Source organism: Podarcis erhardii (genome assembly GCF_964252035.2).
Source record: "Podarcis erhardii genome assembly, chromosome: 9".
Classification (NCBI taxonomy): Eukaryota; Metazoa; Chordata; class Lepidosauria; order Squamata; family Lacertidae; genus Podarcis; species Podarcis erhardii.
In genome coordinates this window covers 25,510,746-25,527,432 of record NC_138512.1, presented here as the reverse complement: position 1 = coordinate 25,527,432, position 16,687 = coordinate 25,510,746, and the positions used below count along the sequence as shown (strand labels likewise).

At 39.3% G+C, this 16,687-nt stretch overlaps 2 protein-coding genes across 29 annotated transcripts in view; one reads left to right on the top strand and one right to left on the bottom strand.

Moving 5' to 3' along the window:
• EXOC1L (exocyst complex component 1 like) overlaps positions 1–16,687 on the top strand; it is a 119,537-nt gene that overhangs the window by 26,321 nt on the left and 76,529 nt on the right. For 3 of the 22 annotated variants that reach the window (XR_014160064.1, XR_014160066.1, XR_014160067.1), the window contains exon 2: positions 6,653–9,750. The exons of 1 other annotated variant lie outside the window; for it this stretch is intronic. The gene's annotated coding sequence lies outside the window, so the exon portion shown is untranslated. Of the gene's footprint in view, positions 1–1,480; positions 2,263–6,652; positions 9,751–10,266; positions 11,327–16,687 lie in introns of those variants that run through there. 18 more of the 22 variants (XR_014160052.1, XR_014160062.1, XR_014160051.1 and 15 more) reach the window with 15 other exon arrangements.
• On the bottom strand, positions 690–16,312 carry NMU (neuromedin U). Of its 7 annotated transcripts, none has more exons than XR_014160047.1 (10): positions 16,094–16,312; positions 12,528–12,586; positions 11,534–11,581; positions 11,332–11,391; positions 9,763–9,792; positions 9,600–9,650; positions 6,632–6,706; positions 3,085–3,138; positions 1,862–2,579; positions 690–1,150 (listed from the first exon to the last, which is right to left on the bottom strand). XR_014160047.1 is itself a non-coding variant. In XM_081876013.1 (10 exons), exons 1-9 carry the CDS (start codon positions 16,287–16,289, stop codon positions 2,544–2,546), a joined length of 609 nt encoding a protein of 202 aa, XP_081732139.1. In that variant the 5' UTR covers positions 16,290–16,312; the 3' UTR covers positions 690–1,150; positions 2,540–2,543. The 7 variants fall into 7 exon arrangements, 5 of the variants coding, with proteins under 5 accessions (XP_081732139.1, XP_081732141.1, XP_081732140.1 ...); XM_081876013.1 differs by having other exon boundaries at positions 2,540–2,579; XM_081876015.1 differs by lacking the exon at positions 6,632–6,706 and having other exon boundaries at positions 2,540–2,579.

Genomic DNA, 16,687 nt, shown 5'->3' with positions numbered 1-16,687 from the left:
TTGATTTTTAATGAGATAATCCAGCCATGCTTGGGTGGCTTGTCAGCTGGCAAAACTATTTCCCAATGCCCTGATGTATGGTGGTATATTGTGGTTACTTGGTGGTAGGAGAGATACACAGAACACATGAACAAAGGCACGTATTTTAACTTTATGTATTCAACAGCTATGTCATAACACTAATCATAGCCCCCAAGCCTAACCCTCAGGTGACTCCTAACACAAATTAAGCTCTGCACAATGACAAAGGGCTTACTTAATATATCTTTAAGGGGCCACACGGCTCTTGTTTTTTCTACAGTAAACTAAATCCCTCTGGAAATAACAGATCCAGTTAGCTGAATAACTGGCTATTGTTAGATGTGCTTTCTAAATGTGATTCTAATTCATGGCACCCGTTCTCCTCTTTGAAAGTTTTACCCACTGCTAAATTTCATTGACTATATGCACACGAAAGCTCATACCAAGAACTAACTTAGTTGGTCTTTAAGGTGCTACTGGAAGGAATTTTTTTATTTTGTTTTCATTGACTATAGTTCCACTGCTCTGTTGCTCCACTAGTATACAAGAAGGGCCCATTTGATTTCATGTTAGATATTAGCATGCTGGTTTATATAACAAAAGCACTTAACCATAATTGCAAACCATAAGACCCAAACCTTGAAAGTATGACATTAAAAACTGAAAAATTCTCATTAAAAACAACTCTCTACGGAGTGTCTTTATTTACAACAAAAGGTGGTGAGAGGGAACACACCACGTGTAGCAATACTGCTATGGTCGAGGTATTTTGCATGCAACAATCTTAACACCAACAGTATTTTGTTTTCAATTTTATTACACACATAGTTGCAAAGAACATGAGATGAGGAAACAGAATTATTTTAAGATACTTCGGAAAGAAACAACTGCACCTTAGGCTGCAATCCTATGCTGACTTATTTGAGAGTAAGCTCCATTAAACACACCGAAACTTACTTGTTAGTCAACATGCATAGGGTTACACTGCATTTTTTTAATTATAAGAAATGTACATAGTGGATGAAGTATCTAAAATAAAGAGAGAGAGAGAGAGAGCGCATTTTACATATAAAGAATGCCCATCTTGTCTGCAATCCTGTGATGATTTTAGGTGTGAGGCTGAAGAATCCTGAAAAAGATAAAAATGTTCAATTATATAATGGGTAGTGACTTTAAAAATTGTTACAATCCTGGCAAAGGACATATATAGACTGGCAGTGTCAGGAGATGGAAGTTCCATTTTTGAACTTGTTTAAACTCCTGAAATGTCTTAAGGGATCCCTTGCCATCACAGACACGTCCCACCCAATAATCACAGCCCAGAACAGCCCAGGAGAACTATGGCCAGGTGTGTCACTTCTCTCTCTCCCAGTGGCTGGTTCTATCTGTGGGTAGAGCATGGGGGCTCCAGCTTTGCAATCAAGTAGAGATGAAGACAGCAAATCCCTCTTCCTTCCAGCACCGTATGACCGATGTGAAACAAGCTGTTGAAGCCAGGTGGACGTGAGAACCAAGAGTCCTGAGGATACAGAGACTTCGTGGCATTTTGATCCACATGATCTCAGTCCCCAGAATACATTAAATGCATTCAACGTTGCACTCAGGTGGGCAGGGGCTGGACTTAAAACAATATGATCTGTAATTTTGTTTTAAAAGGGGGGCAAGTCACTATTAAATTTAAATTTTGGTAGCCTGATTCTAAGAAGTCATCACAGCAATAATGCAGATATTATTGCTAGCATAATGCTATGTTGGAAACTGTAATATAACATGCTGTTGGATCTCAAGGTGAAAGGTGGCTAATAAAACAAACTAACAAATAACCAAACTGCATACTGACCTGGCCATATGAATTCTGCCTAGGCTATGAGAGATGTGTAGGGCCAGTTCTATATCTTAGCCCAGGCATGGCCAAACGTGGCCCTCCAGATGTTTTGGGACTACAACTCCCATCCTCCCTCGCTAACAGGAACAATGGTCAGGGATGATGGGAACTGTAGTCCCAAAAATGGAAGGCCAAGTCTGGCCATGCCTGCGACTTAGCCCATGCTATAGATTCTGTTTTTGATGACACAACAATGCTTATTTCAGTGTTGACCATTTCTAACACAATAACACTGATCCTGTTGTACCTGCGTTATGTTGCTGGCTGTTCACGATCCATTTAATACAATGATTTAGGTCAGCAAAGTTATCAAACTGTTCCACCATAATTTGTCACCTTCTCAGAAGGGTAAGGAGGTGGGTCACAGAGATACATTGGATTTAATATTCAGCGAGGGGTTTCATTTTTGTTGCATGGCAAAAATTCTGAAACATTTGGTGTATATATTGATTGATTGACCCTTATCTACTCATTTATTGACACTTTCAGTAGAATAGTATAATTTTCATTTATAACTTTTCCTGGCACTACAACTCTATTGCTTGCTTTTTAAAATGTGGATTTTAGACAATTTTCTGTACAGATAGAATGAATGCTCAAAGTCTGTGCTGAGTGAAAAATTAAGGTTTATACCATTTTAACGAAATGTAGCAGATCTCCTTCCATTGCGTGGCTGGAAAAGAAATAATGTCAGATAAGTAGTATCTTGTTGAATGCTTTAAAAAGAATTTTAACTGACTAGCCCACTAAAATTGATTCAAAAATTAAAACAATTTTTTTATTAATTTTTATTAGTTTTTATTAAATATTACAAGAAAAGAAAAAGAAAAAAGAAATAGAAACAAAAATCAATACATAACACTGTAAACACATTTGTCTACGTATTTTCCAACATGCAGACTAGAAAAGAAGAGAGACAAAAGATAAAGAAAAAAAGGAAAAGGAAAAAGAATACTTTTTATAATAATACCAAATTTATACTTCAAACATTACAATGTATAAATCCTAGTTAAAATATTCTAAAAGACTTCCACTGCATTCACCACACGTCTCTTAGTTTCTAGTTCACCTGAAGATCAGAGGTGAACAAAAATATAAACAAATTTAAAGTGAATTCTAAAATGCTTGAATTTGTTTGTTTCAAAATCACTGGCATATTACAAACAAAAATTACACACCCGGAAGATAAAGTAGCCCCTACTTTGAATTCCTCCAGGTATTCGAAGTTCTTCCTGAAAAGAGAACAGATTTCAAAACAACACATACTTCAGTAGCAATGTAACAACAATTTATGCTGCAACACAAGTGGTCATAAACAGCATTGGGAATTTTCTTATTTAAAAATTAAAAAATAATATAATATAAATTTATAATGATTGCATATCTCTAGGATTTGTGCTATGGCTAGTGGCAGGGTTGGGTGGAGAGTCCAGCCTACTTTTGGTGACAGTTTAGAAAGAGGAATAAAAATAGGCAAACAAAAGAAGCTGTCAGTTACTTCAACGAATACATAGATTTGTGGAAAACTACATTTTGTTTGTCTGAAATTGGAATGAGAAACAGAGACAAGCTTCTTTATTACAGTGCCTTGGTATAATAAAATATATATACTTAAATCTTTTTAATTATTTAATGAATGAGCAACAAAGAAATGTTCACACACAATTTAGCTTTTTCTCAATCTATAAAGAAGAAAATAATTCCAGAAAAAGAGGTATGCAGGAAGACAACCCAATAAGAATAGCTATTAATATTGATATTAATATTAAAAAGCTCTTTGCCTTGCTTAGGGGAGCAGGTAAGACATGTTTGGTTGCCAGCTCTGGAAGGTAAGATTTTTTGTGCGGGGGCTATTCCAAGGTTTTTGTTTTACTATGTGTAATTCCGGCTTTATGTGCTATTCCCAGAAGACAACCCTTGCATAAGAGGCAAGTGATCTGTATAGCAAAGCACCCACACCAGCACTCTGTTATATTAGGTACAATATTCTCAGAAGTCAGGCAGTGCAGTTAATCAGTATACCTGCAAAAGCTGTAGCAAGGAAACGGAATGACTTTTAAAAAGTTAGGAGCATATGCCAAATAATATGTGAAATTCAGATATTCAGTGGGTTGAATCGAACTGTGCCATTCCATTTCTGGAAGGGTTTTTGATTCTCTGGTTTCCCAATTAGCTAAGTAGTGCAGACCCCTAGTAGTTTTTATTATGTGAATGGTGCCAAGGACCCCCTGGGTGGGTTATGTGGACCCCTAGGGTCCACGGAGCACCGATTGGCAACCACTGCTCTACATGAAGAAGAAAATGATTTTTGCCAGCTCTCTCTTCCCCTGCAACATTCTGTGCTCCCCCACCCAAAGTCTGCTTTTAAAGATTGGTGGGCTCTCCAGAAGCGTGTTGAAGGTACGGGGGGCAGCAGGGGGAAAGAGAATTGGCAAAAATTGCATGTTCTATGAGCAGAGGCCTCTGTTAGATTAAAGACTCTTCCACAAATATTGAATTCAACACATAAATTTCTAATATGATTATCTAAAGGGCACAAGCAGGACTCTTTTTCAGTCTTGCAAGTCATTCCTTATAAAATGGCTCGCTCTTTTAATTAATAAAATAATTTCAAATACATCTTGTATGTCTTGCTATTTCCTCAAAGGGCACTGCAGGTATTTTCTATTAAATTGTTAATGCATGCTAGCAGCCTGCCTTGATTCCATTATACAACTTTTTATCAGCTGTACATAGTGTTCTCTTCACAGTTTTAGCATTTGTGCTAAGCAGATTGCTTTCCTCTTTGCCTTCTAGTTAACTGCTTCCAATCAAAATCTGATAACCTCAGGCCGCGATAGTGTTAAGTATGTATTGGCTGTTTGCATCATTTTCCTTTCTGACATAGTAAAAGGAGTTCTGAAATATTTAATAGTAGGTCACATACAAAAGCATTTGTTCTGATTTCTCCTCTTAAAGGCAAGCAACTAAATAGAATCATCAAATTGTAGAGTTGGATAGTTCTTATTTTAGTTGTTTTTTCAGTACCTCATGGGATTAGAACTGACTGAATTTGAAGCTCTGAAAGGAGAGGAAGAAGGGAGTAGCTATTCATATACATCTGAAGTTTAATTAAATGAGTAGCATCTTAAAAATGGATAGAATGTGGCAATATTCCACCCAGTGTTTTTCTATGGTATCACACCTCAGGAAACTAGCTGGCTCTTGAAGATTCAAACTTGATGACTTGGTGAGGCTGTTATAGCCAGCAACTAGAAGGCACTCTTATTCCAAAAATGCATGCATTACAAAAACAAATTTAAATCTCTTTTTCCTGGTGATGTGATTCATAGTTTAAATTCTTTTGATTTAAAAGCAGCTATCCTGGCAGCAAGGGACACGGGTGGTGCTGTGGGTTAAACCACAGAGCCTAGGACTTGCCAATCAGAAGGTCAGTGGTTCAAATCCCCGCGACGGGGTGAGCTCCCATTGCTCGGTCCCTGCTCCTGCCAACCTAGCAGTTCGAAAGCACGCCAGTGCAAGTAGATAAATAGGTACCGCTCCGGCAGGAAGGTAAACGGCGTTTCCGTGCGCTGCTCTGGTTCGCCAGAAGCGGCTTATGCTGGCCACATGACCCGGAAGCTGTACGCCGGCTCCCTTGGCCAATAAAGCGAGATGAGCGCCACAACCCCAGAGTCGGCCATGACTGGACCTAATGGTCAGGGGTCCCTTTACCTTTTATCCTGGCAGCTCTGCTTTTAAGAATGAAATAAATTTGGATTTTCAATTACTGGACTTTTCTGTCCAAAGTAATATAGCTGAGTATCTCAGAAAGGATATTTCACAACTGACTGGCAGATCTATTCTTTAGTTGCTTTTCCAAGTAAAAAAACATATGCTAGATGAAACTTGTGGCCTAGAAAAGAAAAGAAAAGAATCTACCCAGTCCAATGCCCTCTAGCGTGGAATTGATTGTTCCCAGTGGACCCTATGAGAGTCATCTAACAAATTTGCATTTTGCTCCAAGGAAATCTAGTACCTATTCAAAGCTGTGGCAGAGACATCTAATTAGTGCAAGAAATTAAAAAGGATACTGACAAAACTAAAATTTGTACCAAGGTTTGTGCCTCCTACAGGTGGCTATGATAGGCAGAGTGGCCTGAAATCACATATTCAGGCAAGTAAGATGATCACTGTTCTGACTGATCACTGTTACTTCACTTCTGCTAGCCCTTGCCTCCCCCACTGCCAGTGGCTTTAATAAAATACTAGCAGGGATAAATCAAGGTTCAACAGTGCCACTTTTGCTGCTACTACCAGGGTCAAAGATCAGGTCACAGGACAGGCTGAAGAGCACCAATATTGTTCCGTGCAGCCTTGGTACCAGGATATTGAGCCTGATCCTGTAAGATGCTGTCCCCACATAGGACTAGCCCTTTGAATGACATTATTACAATCCTTAATTTTAACCAGCATAGCACAACCTCAAATCCAACCATTCAAAAGGAAAGATAATACAGTTGTTCAGATGTATAAAATGGTCAATTATTAGATTTTTCCAGTTTATGTAACTTTCTAAAATGACATAGAGCAACATACACATAACTCTTCTGAAGAGGAAGCATGCAGAATAATGCCGTGCTTTAAAGAAAGCACAAAGACTGTATCAGTCAATCTTGAAAGACGGTATAATGATACAGAATAATAAACAGCATGTTTTAGAAAGAAAAATGGATCATTACATACGTCCGCTTTGTATCTCTTCAGTCTCCTCTCATGCAGTTGTGGAACAAGTTGCAGTAAAGGATGCAGGACAGACGACTGAGAGGATATGAATACAGACACATGAAAGACAATGAAATCCAGGATGTATAAACACAAACCAACAAAACCCTTCACTGCAGCACTGACTCAAAAACAGAACACACAAAGCAAAGGATGGAAGATGTTTGATGGGACAATATTTTTAGACATTCCCATAGCTGTTTCTGATGTTGCAATTTCCTGCATAAATGCACACTGTTAAACTTCTTTGACGAGGAAACAACTAGCGTCAAGGAGTACCAATCCTGTGTTTGTTGCAAGCTTGACGTGGGTATGCAAGATGCACTGTTGGGAAAAGCAAATGATAGCTGAGTGTTTGTTGTCAGGGCCTCAGGTGGCAGAATCCATGGGCACACACCTTCTTGCCTCCGGAGAAGCGGCTACAATGGATTCTCTGTTCTGGCAAGATCTCACAAGAACCCTACAAGATCACACAGATACCTCCAGAGGCTTCCGTGACTTCTTGTGGGGCTCTGTGACCCCAGTAAGCGAGGCTTTGGCTAGGGCAGCAAGGAGGGCGGTGTGCATTGTGTGCACTTTCCTGTTTCGCCTCAGGCAGTGAAACGGGATGAGCTGCCTCTGCTTGTTGCCATGAGCCATCGTAACACCACAGACATTAGATAAAGCTCCCTATGGTTTCTTGCTAGATGGACAGTCTCAGGATAATGCCAAGTTCCTAGATATCCAAGACAGGAAAAGTTTGCAAACCCAGGAAGAACTCATAAATGCAAGCAGCATCCAACTGAACAGATCTTGTAGTGCAAGAACATTTGGCTCTGCAAAGGAACTTTCCCACCCTCTTCTCTCACCTGCATGTACACATACTCCCTAAATATGTTCTGCATGTTACGCCAAGGCTTTGGGGAGGGCACAGGGAGCACATAGGGAGAAGAGAGGAGAGGGGAATTTCTATTATGCATGCAGAAATCATTGCACTAGCATATCTGTTTAACAGCATTTCATACATAATTCTTCGTCTTGGTCACAAAGAAGAACTTGCCTCATTAATCAAGAAGTAGTGTCCCTTTATCCTACACAGAACCCCACAATCTATATGCCCCCTTCCAGAAGCCCTCCACAATACAAGGTACAATATTTAGGAGAAAAGTTGAAGCTGAAGCTTTAGTGAGGCCAACATACTTGAATGGCAACTCAATTTCAATATGCTAAGTTAGTCTGAAGGCACACAGCCAAGGTAGATATTTATGGAATTGTTGTTATTTTTATTTTTATTATGCATTTTGCGGTTTTATATTTTTATTTTATTCTGTGATCCGCCCTGAGACCTGCATGTATAGGAAGGTATATAAATTCAATAAATAATTATTATAATAATATTGCTTAAAAGTAGCAGTTGCTGGCCACAGTTGAAACAATTCTGGGCTTCTTTCATCCTGCTCTTCTTCATTCCTTACAGTGCATTCCTAAACAAGTCTGTAAGCCACACTGAGTTAAATGGGACACTCCCAGGTAAAGCTGTATAGGATTTCAACCTCAGTCTATTTTTGCTCTACTGCTTTCCTCGCTTCCCCCAGAAAACCTCAAGCCTAAATTTTTGTTGCCCTACAAACCTGAATCCCAAATCAGAATAAGCCGCTCCGCAAGTGCTCCCAATATACATGTTAGTGGTCAGGGCGTAACTGAACAGCACTGCGGTCAGGGCGTAATGTTTCTCAAAAATATTTCATTTATATTCTTGTTTAAAAAGTGTGAAACATTTCATACAGCAGATGTATAACCATTATTCACAAAACATATTAATTGCATAATGGTCTATTTTGCGGCCATGAGGCTCAAAGCTAAAGATAAAATACATCTTCTTATTCTGTGATTTCGTAATGAGTTAGGTGTGGTTTTAATTACAATTACTTTTAGCAAAAGATTTGTGTGGGGTTATTTAGTCAAATACTGTGATAAATCAAAAGCCCAGCTTATTTAATGTATGTTTTAAAATGTATTTGAATTTCCATTGGTGTATAAACTTGGTGATAAGCTAAACATAATAAAATGTACAACTTCTATGGGACTGCAACATTGAATTATTAAGACACAAAGTAGCTGCCAAGATATAAACCCCAAATAAATTGCAAATTCATGACAGCTTTGTCACTTTTTGCTACAAAATATTTCTATAATTATAACATTTTAGTAATATGCTGGCACAAAAAATCCATTATATTGTCTATTGGTATGAAGGAATCAGACAACAGTGGCAATAAACAAAGAACACTGATTATGTTACAAAATGAACAGTAAGTAAACAGATACAAACTTTAATGTAAGACACAGGACAGATGTGTGTGTGTGTGTGACTGGTGTTTTGGTGGAACTTTAAAAGAAAGACCTTATGTAAAATGTTATTCCATTATGTTTGCATATAGGATATTTCTTGTTTGTTGGTTTATGATAAAACCCCCAAAAAGAAATATTCTAAACTGTTCTTTCTGAAGAAAATTTTATTTTAGAATTCACACTATCTATATTTGTAGCTGGAATCCTTAATAGAGGAACTAGTATTAACCTTATTGCGTTTTAGAATAAAAACATTAATTTGTATTAGAAGACTATTTAGCTTTAACTCAGCTTTAACTTTATAATGTTTAGATTATTATTACCTCAGATATGTCTTGAGTCAGTACCATATATGTCTGTCACTCGGCATCCATTTCTTTCCTTTTTCTAATTATACAAGTTTTACTAAATTTAGAACTTCTGGCATTGACATTTAGCTTTCATCTTATGTAACTAGGCTATAAGCAAGATTGGTTCTTGGTTTTAAAAACTTTTTACAGATTAGGAATTCAATATCAGGTGGAATCAACTGAAGCCCCAAAAATGATGATAATATCATGTTGTCTTTACTCACAGGGGAATGGGCAGTTCAACTTACCAGAATGTCTGAGTTGCCTGTGTCATGGGTCTTAGAATAATGGAATAAGAACTGTTCAAAGAAATTAAAAGTGGATTTTACTTTGAAACAGATTAATATGTAATGATTTTTGAGACAGTTAACACACAATAAAAAAAACATTTTTAAAAAACAAGGAGCTTACTCTTTTGGTGTTGTCCTTTTCATCTGACTCCTGTGGAAATAATTGGCAAAGACTTTCAACAACCAAGGAGTGGTCATTTGGGGAAAACAAAATAGCATGGTACAGTACAGTGGTACCTCGGGTTAAGTACTTAATTCGTTCCGGAGGTCCGTTCTTAACCTGAAACTGTTCTTAACCTGAAGCACCACTTTAGCTAATGGGGCCTGCCACGCCGCCAGAGCATGATTTCTGTTCTCATCCTGAAGCAAATTTCTTAACCCAAGGTAGTATTTCTGGGTTAGTGGAGTCTGTAACCTGAAGCGTATGTAACCTGAGGTACCACTGTACTTACCATCTTTGGTATCTTTGGAATTGTTGATTGGGTCTGCAATCCTAGGCACTTATTTGAGATTACTCCGCTCCATTAAATTTACTTCTGGGATTTGCTTCTGAGTTAACATGCATAGGATTGCACCATTAACTGTTTAAGATTTTAATTATTTTATATTCATTTCTACTCCACAGTAGCTATACTCCACAGAAACTACACGGAATCAATATTTTTACCCAGAACTGTCATCTGGCTGTTCACTGCAATTGGTTCAGAGGTCTGAGTCTACATGGAATGCGACAACTGCTTTACAGAGACAGGCAATGGCATTAGATAATTCTTCAAGATATTTTGGGCCATGAAACTACAATCAAGAACGAATTATTACTGAAACACAATCATTTCATACTCTCCTTGTCGGTTATGGTTTCAGTTTCTTAAAGAATGCAATGGTTGCGGGGAATGGCACACTTTCTCAGAAAGTTCTACCACAATAATAACAAAAACTACAATGTGAAGTAGAATTATATCATGAAAGTATTCCAAGGATAATTGTAGAATACATCTTACCTCAGGGTAATATTTTGTCCTGGGGAGAACAAGCAATACAGGGCACTAAAGACTTGTCCCTAGAAATCTTATCCAGCTAACACCATAAGGATTCTGATATCTCTCTCTTGATACAGTCCAAATATACTAGCTTATCTTTGTGGCTGCCCTATATAGCCCACTAGCACCAGAAACCTTGTTTATAGAACGTGGTAACTGAGATAAGATTCTAAACTGCACACCAAGTTGCACCAGCATCTCAAAAAACGTTTAAAGAGGGGGGAGACACAAGATTAGTCTATGAGTCATATGAAGGTTAAGAGTTTGTTCTGTTTTTAAGCAACCAAGGAATTATTGAGCTGAAAGTACACACAAATTCCCAACTGCAAAATGTTAAAAGTATTGATTAGAAATAGCGGAGTCTGAACCGCCAGCTGGCACACATTCTGTTCTATTAGACTTTCTAGAGAAACAGCAGCACATAACTTTGCATCTGTACTACGTCTCAGACATCAAAGAGCAGTTTTTGCTACCGTGTAAGTAAACCTAGTTTTCTGCAAAGACCCCTGAAGCACTTGCTGCCAGAAAGCCACAAAGCTGAGAATTGTATCAGTATTTATTATACACTGAACTGCACAATTGCAATGCCCTACACTGTACAAAATACGCTGGCAGCCATGTTTCGGAAATAAAACGTTAAGTGGATTTACCTGAGCTTTGTGTAGAAGTTCCAGAATCATATAGCAAAGTTCTTCCAATGTATTAGAGGACTAAAGGGGGGGGAGGGAGGGAGAGAGAAGAAGAATCTGAGGGACGTGATAAATGAAGCAATAGCACCTACTTTGACAAATTTAGCATATTATTATTATTATTAATAATAATAATAATAACAACAACAACAACTGGACTGACCTGAGATGGAGTGTCCCTGACCATGTAAGTAGAGCACACATCATCTATCTGTAAATATAGACAAGAGAGCAAACATAGCATAGGATTGAAAAAGAAGCAAAATAGTAAAATAACATGTTGAATTTTATGTGAGGTCCCATCATTTTTAATATTAAGTTGACCGAGAACGAAGGCTTACCACCACCACCACCCCTCCGAAAGCCAGACAACTGGATACCCCTTCCTAAAGAGAAGTTTGCACCCAACGTTGTGACAAGCCTTCACAAAACAGCAACTCAGAGCTCACTCAAGCATTTTAGCATAAGATTAGGAGCATTTGGCAACACCAAGTCCTGTGTAATACACATGAGAAGTCCGTCCATGAGAGACACTAGCCAGATCTTAACTGACAGATCAGAGAACAGAACTTTTAACGCTAATATTAACACCCATCTTAAGTGCAGCACCAACAACAAATCTAACCAGAGTAAAGGTTTAAGCCTGAAAAGAGCTAATAATAATAATAATAATAAATTTTATTTATATCCCGCCCTCCCCAGCCGAAGCCGGGCTCAGGGCGGCTAACAACAATAAAACAGTACAAAAGTACAGCATAAACAACACTCTAAAATCATTCATTATAAAATTAATTAATTTTATTAGGCTAAGAGCCTAATTCCTGAAAGCATGAACATTAGTTGTTCTGTTCTTGTTAAATCTTGTCAGGATACAAGCTCTTTTACTAGCAGTATTCGGCCACAGCTGTTCTAAAGCGTCACTTGTGCTTCTTCAATCTGCACCGTGAAAGTATGATGCGCACACTATCTCACATTGCCAACAGCCCCTTACCACGCCATTCTTGTATTGGAAAGCAGATTGCTCCTTTCAAATAAAGATAACATATATTGTTCTTAAGGAACTATAGCAGGTGTGCTAATTATAATGATGATGATAATAAATGCCTTTTCTAAAATTAAAAAAAATAACAAACAGCACAGAAGATATTTCACTGTACCTCATTTGATAACTGCAAATCTGGTTGTCCTTGTAGAACATGGGGTGCCATCGGTGCACCTGGAAATTAGAAATAATTGCCTGTTCATAATATTATTTATAATACAGGTTCTCTGGGGTGTTAAGGGAGGGGTAGTACCTCTGGTGGGGGACACATCATGCTCCTTCTGGGGTAGTTTGTCCACCTTTGGTCCCCCAACCTGCATTCAGCTCTCACCTGTGGCTCCTAGAAGCTATTAGCATGCAACAATGGCCACACCCCAGGAACAACTTTGAGTGGCCCTCTAAACCAAGTGAGGGCAAGCCAATGGGTCTCAAACCCTTGGTAAGTTAGGGACTTCCCCTGCATGTGAAGACAAGTTCCAGTGGATTGAGTAAATGAGACCAATGGTGGGTCCAACATTCAAGAAGGTGGTCTCTGCACATGCTGTTAAGGGGCAGGTGGGGCTTGTCAACCTGGGAATGTAGCCCATTTAGGAGAAGGAAAACTCTGATCCTAAACCTCTGCTGCCTTGTTGGATGTCTTCAGCAGAAGAAGAGGCTAAGGAGTAAATCCTACATGAATCCAGAACGGAGTCCCTAAGGATGGTGACTTGTACACCTCCTTCCAGCTACTCCTGCTGCCAAGCTGGTGCCAAACATATTGTTCTGCTTCCCTTTGGACCACATCAGTAAGGTCAAGAGGGAGGTCTTGTTGTATGGGCAGCCCAGGACCTCCATACACACTGCCCAGGCTTGTGCCCTGGAGAGGTCACTTCAGAGCTGCTAACAGAGCAAAAGCAACATGGTTTGACTTCACCCCTGGAGGCACACATCAATATGGGGTTCTCTAGCTCTAATGTGTGAGCATTTGAGTGAAAACTAATGAATGTCACAAACAAGAGGATGATGTTACGATTCAACACTTAATAGCACCACAAACAATTTAAGCACTGAATATAAAGTTCTGAACTGTATCAGTTGGTCTGGTTTTTATTTGTAGCCAATGGCCATTTCAATGTAACTCACAAAACCAAGACAATTTGCAAATATGTTAAACATGTACATTTTCAGAAATAAATATTTCAAGCTACATAAAGAACAAAAATGAAAGATATTAATGATGTATCTCAGATACAAGGAGGGCTTCACGCAGAAAAGAGTTGTTTATATATATTTTTTTAAAAGCAAGGAAGTTTTCTGAAACTATAAAAGTATTATTATTTAAAGTTGTCACTAATTCTGTTTACTATTTAGCACCTTGTTAAATTCCACATAAAATGACAGGGAGACTTTGTATTGAACAAGGGGTTTTTCTTTTTGTTCAGCTAAAAAAAATGGAACATTAAGCTTGCTCAGAAAAAAAAATACTTCCTTAGGCAGATTGGTTAGAAATGAATAAGCTCCTATACAAAACTCCTGTTGGAACAAGACACTGTCCCAACAAAGGCATGTTCCAAACCTCCATTTTCTGAGACGATGTAAAAAGAGGTGGGCACCCCCAGAATTAAATGTCTGTCCACAAGGAAAGCTTTTTAGTGAAAATTTCAGAGCATATGAAAATTGTAATTATTGCCTTCAGTGGCCTGCACTTTTATAGCTAGTATAGAAATATATCTACTACCAATTCACGTGACAAGTGATCTTCACTGGCAGATAATAAGAACTGGAAGGGGCAGAATTATATTTAATATTTGGAAAGAGATTGTCTATTCTGACTTTTTAGCTGCTTTCAGTCTTGCAGTGTGTAATGTGAAAACAAAGGACAAAAATAAAACATTCCTTTACATTTTTATTGGCCCACAATTATACTATGCATAGCAGCTGTGTAAAATACTATTAGATTACTATGTTTTTCTTCTTTGCCATATTTATGAAGATTTTAAAATTATAAGTAAGGTGACTATGGAAATACACAGCAAGTATTGAAGGTTATTCTGTTCTGCATTTCATGCTTTCATTTTACAGATGCAAACTACATCTGTGTATTACATTCAAGTCAAGGGAATAAAATAGCTTTGTTCAGGACTATAAGCATAACTTCTTGTTCATTTCCCCATACCTTTTCTTTTTCTTTTGGTAAATCTAATGGACTAGAATAGAAGAAACGATTGCTAACTATACTCTGCACAAATTCCTCTGAACTTCGAAGTTGAAATTAAACTGACAGCTACTTTATTATTAAAATGTTCATTCAGGGTTGTGTATATCACCCTTTAACATGCCCATCCTACATGCAATCAGGATGATTAAAGAGTAGACATTTTCCATCCACGCTTAATAAGGGAGGGGAAAGTCTAAACCACAGAATGGATTGTGAATAGAAAAGAAGGACACTTGTTTTTTATCCTACTTTCCCTCCAAAAATCTCCCACATTAGTTTAAAATCCAGTAAAGAGCTGATGCTCAGGCAGGCGCTGAACAGAAAAATGCTACACATATCATTCACTGTGATTTTAACTAATCTAAAGTAGACGTAGGTGACTTTCAGTTATGTGCTGCAGAATTTACTCTGAAAGTGGGAACAACGACCTGTACTAAAATGCTATTGCTGGTCTACTTCTACTACAGGACAGGATTTTAAAATCGGCTCTACATCATTTTTATAATAATAATTGACAGTGGAAACCTGACCTACCACCTTATGGGACAATTCCATACAACATGCCTTGGAGTCTCGTATAAGCCAAAATGCAATAAATTACAAACAGACCTATATACCATGCCAAGAAATGACAAAACTGTTGTGGTCGGTAGGATGGTATTAAGTTGGAGTGAGACCACATTAGCTTTTGAGTTTCACATAATTCTTCATCAGGCACAAAGGCAAGACATTTTCGGGAACGGCATACATAGAGCCAACTGGATCATAACCCTCCATCCTTCTCCCTAACCAAAGATCTGCAGCTGTCTGCCAGCATCTCAATGGACCAGGAAAGAGCTGCTACCTGTTGGTGTCCGCCTGCCTAGCCTGCATCAACAAAATGCAGAGTCCAGAAAGAAGCGGGGGTCGCTTTGCTTCTTTGCAAAGGGCTGAAAATATTTGCTTTCCTAACAGCGCAGGATTTCTAAAGCTGCAAACCGTCGTGTGATTGCACGGTGGCCCTTTAAAAACAGAGGTTTGTCTCTCTTTTTATAGATCTTTGTTTTGGAGGTAACTAGCTCGAAATATGTTCACGGTGTAATTAAAAGAACTCCAAGGAAATACCTGGCTGAAATTGCATTAATTGACGACTTTAGTAATAAAGGTAAATGCATTTACTATCAATATTAAACCCAGTAAGAGCTGAATCTGTCATTCTACAGGGAAAACAAAATAAAAAAATTCCTTCCAGTAGCACCTTAAAGACCAACTAAGTTAGTTCTAGGTATGAGCTTTCGTGTGCATGCACACTTCTTCAGATACACACGAAAGCTCATACCTAGAACTAACTTAGTTGGTCTTTAAGGTGCTACTGGAAGGAATTTTTTTATTTTGTTTTTACTATGGCAGACCAACACGGCTACCTACCTGTAACTCATTCTACAGGGAAGTTGAACCAACATAAAGAAATGCTGTCCTGATATGCTCGGAAACGGAGCCCTTACCTTTGCACGCGCTCGCCCCGAAGGCGAGGAGGAAGAGGAGCAAAGCCCAGGCGGCTCCCGGGCCAGACCGCAGCTTCCTGGGGTTGGAGCGGCGGCAGGTGCCGCCGCTGCTGCTGCTGCTGCTGCTGCTACCGCCCTCGGCCGCAGGCGGCGCAGGCTGCTCTTGCCGCCGCCAGCAGGCGCTTCCCCTTTGCATGGCTTCCGTCCCCGCTTTTGGCGCGCGCGCGCGCTTTTCCCGCCGCTCTGCTCCCAGTCAGAGGAGCCCGGGCTTTTAAATCTCCCGGACATGAGGAAGCCAGGCAGGCAGGCAGGCAGGCAGGCGGCAGCCTGACTCACGGCGACCACGTCACCCCGCTCCTTCCCGCCCTTTCTGCGCAGCGAGACGCCGAGGAGTTGGGATCGTCTGCCGCGCGCGTGCGTGAGGCGACGGCGCGTGACTTCCAGCACGTGGCCAGAGGTGGCTCGTGAGGGGCGTTGGAAACCCCGGGGGAGGGCGGAGGTTCTCATGCCCAGCGCGTGGGAGGCGCCTCGACCTCAGACGCCTCAGGGAGGAGAGGGGAGCCCACGACTATTACAAGGAATAGTAATAATAGT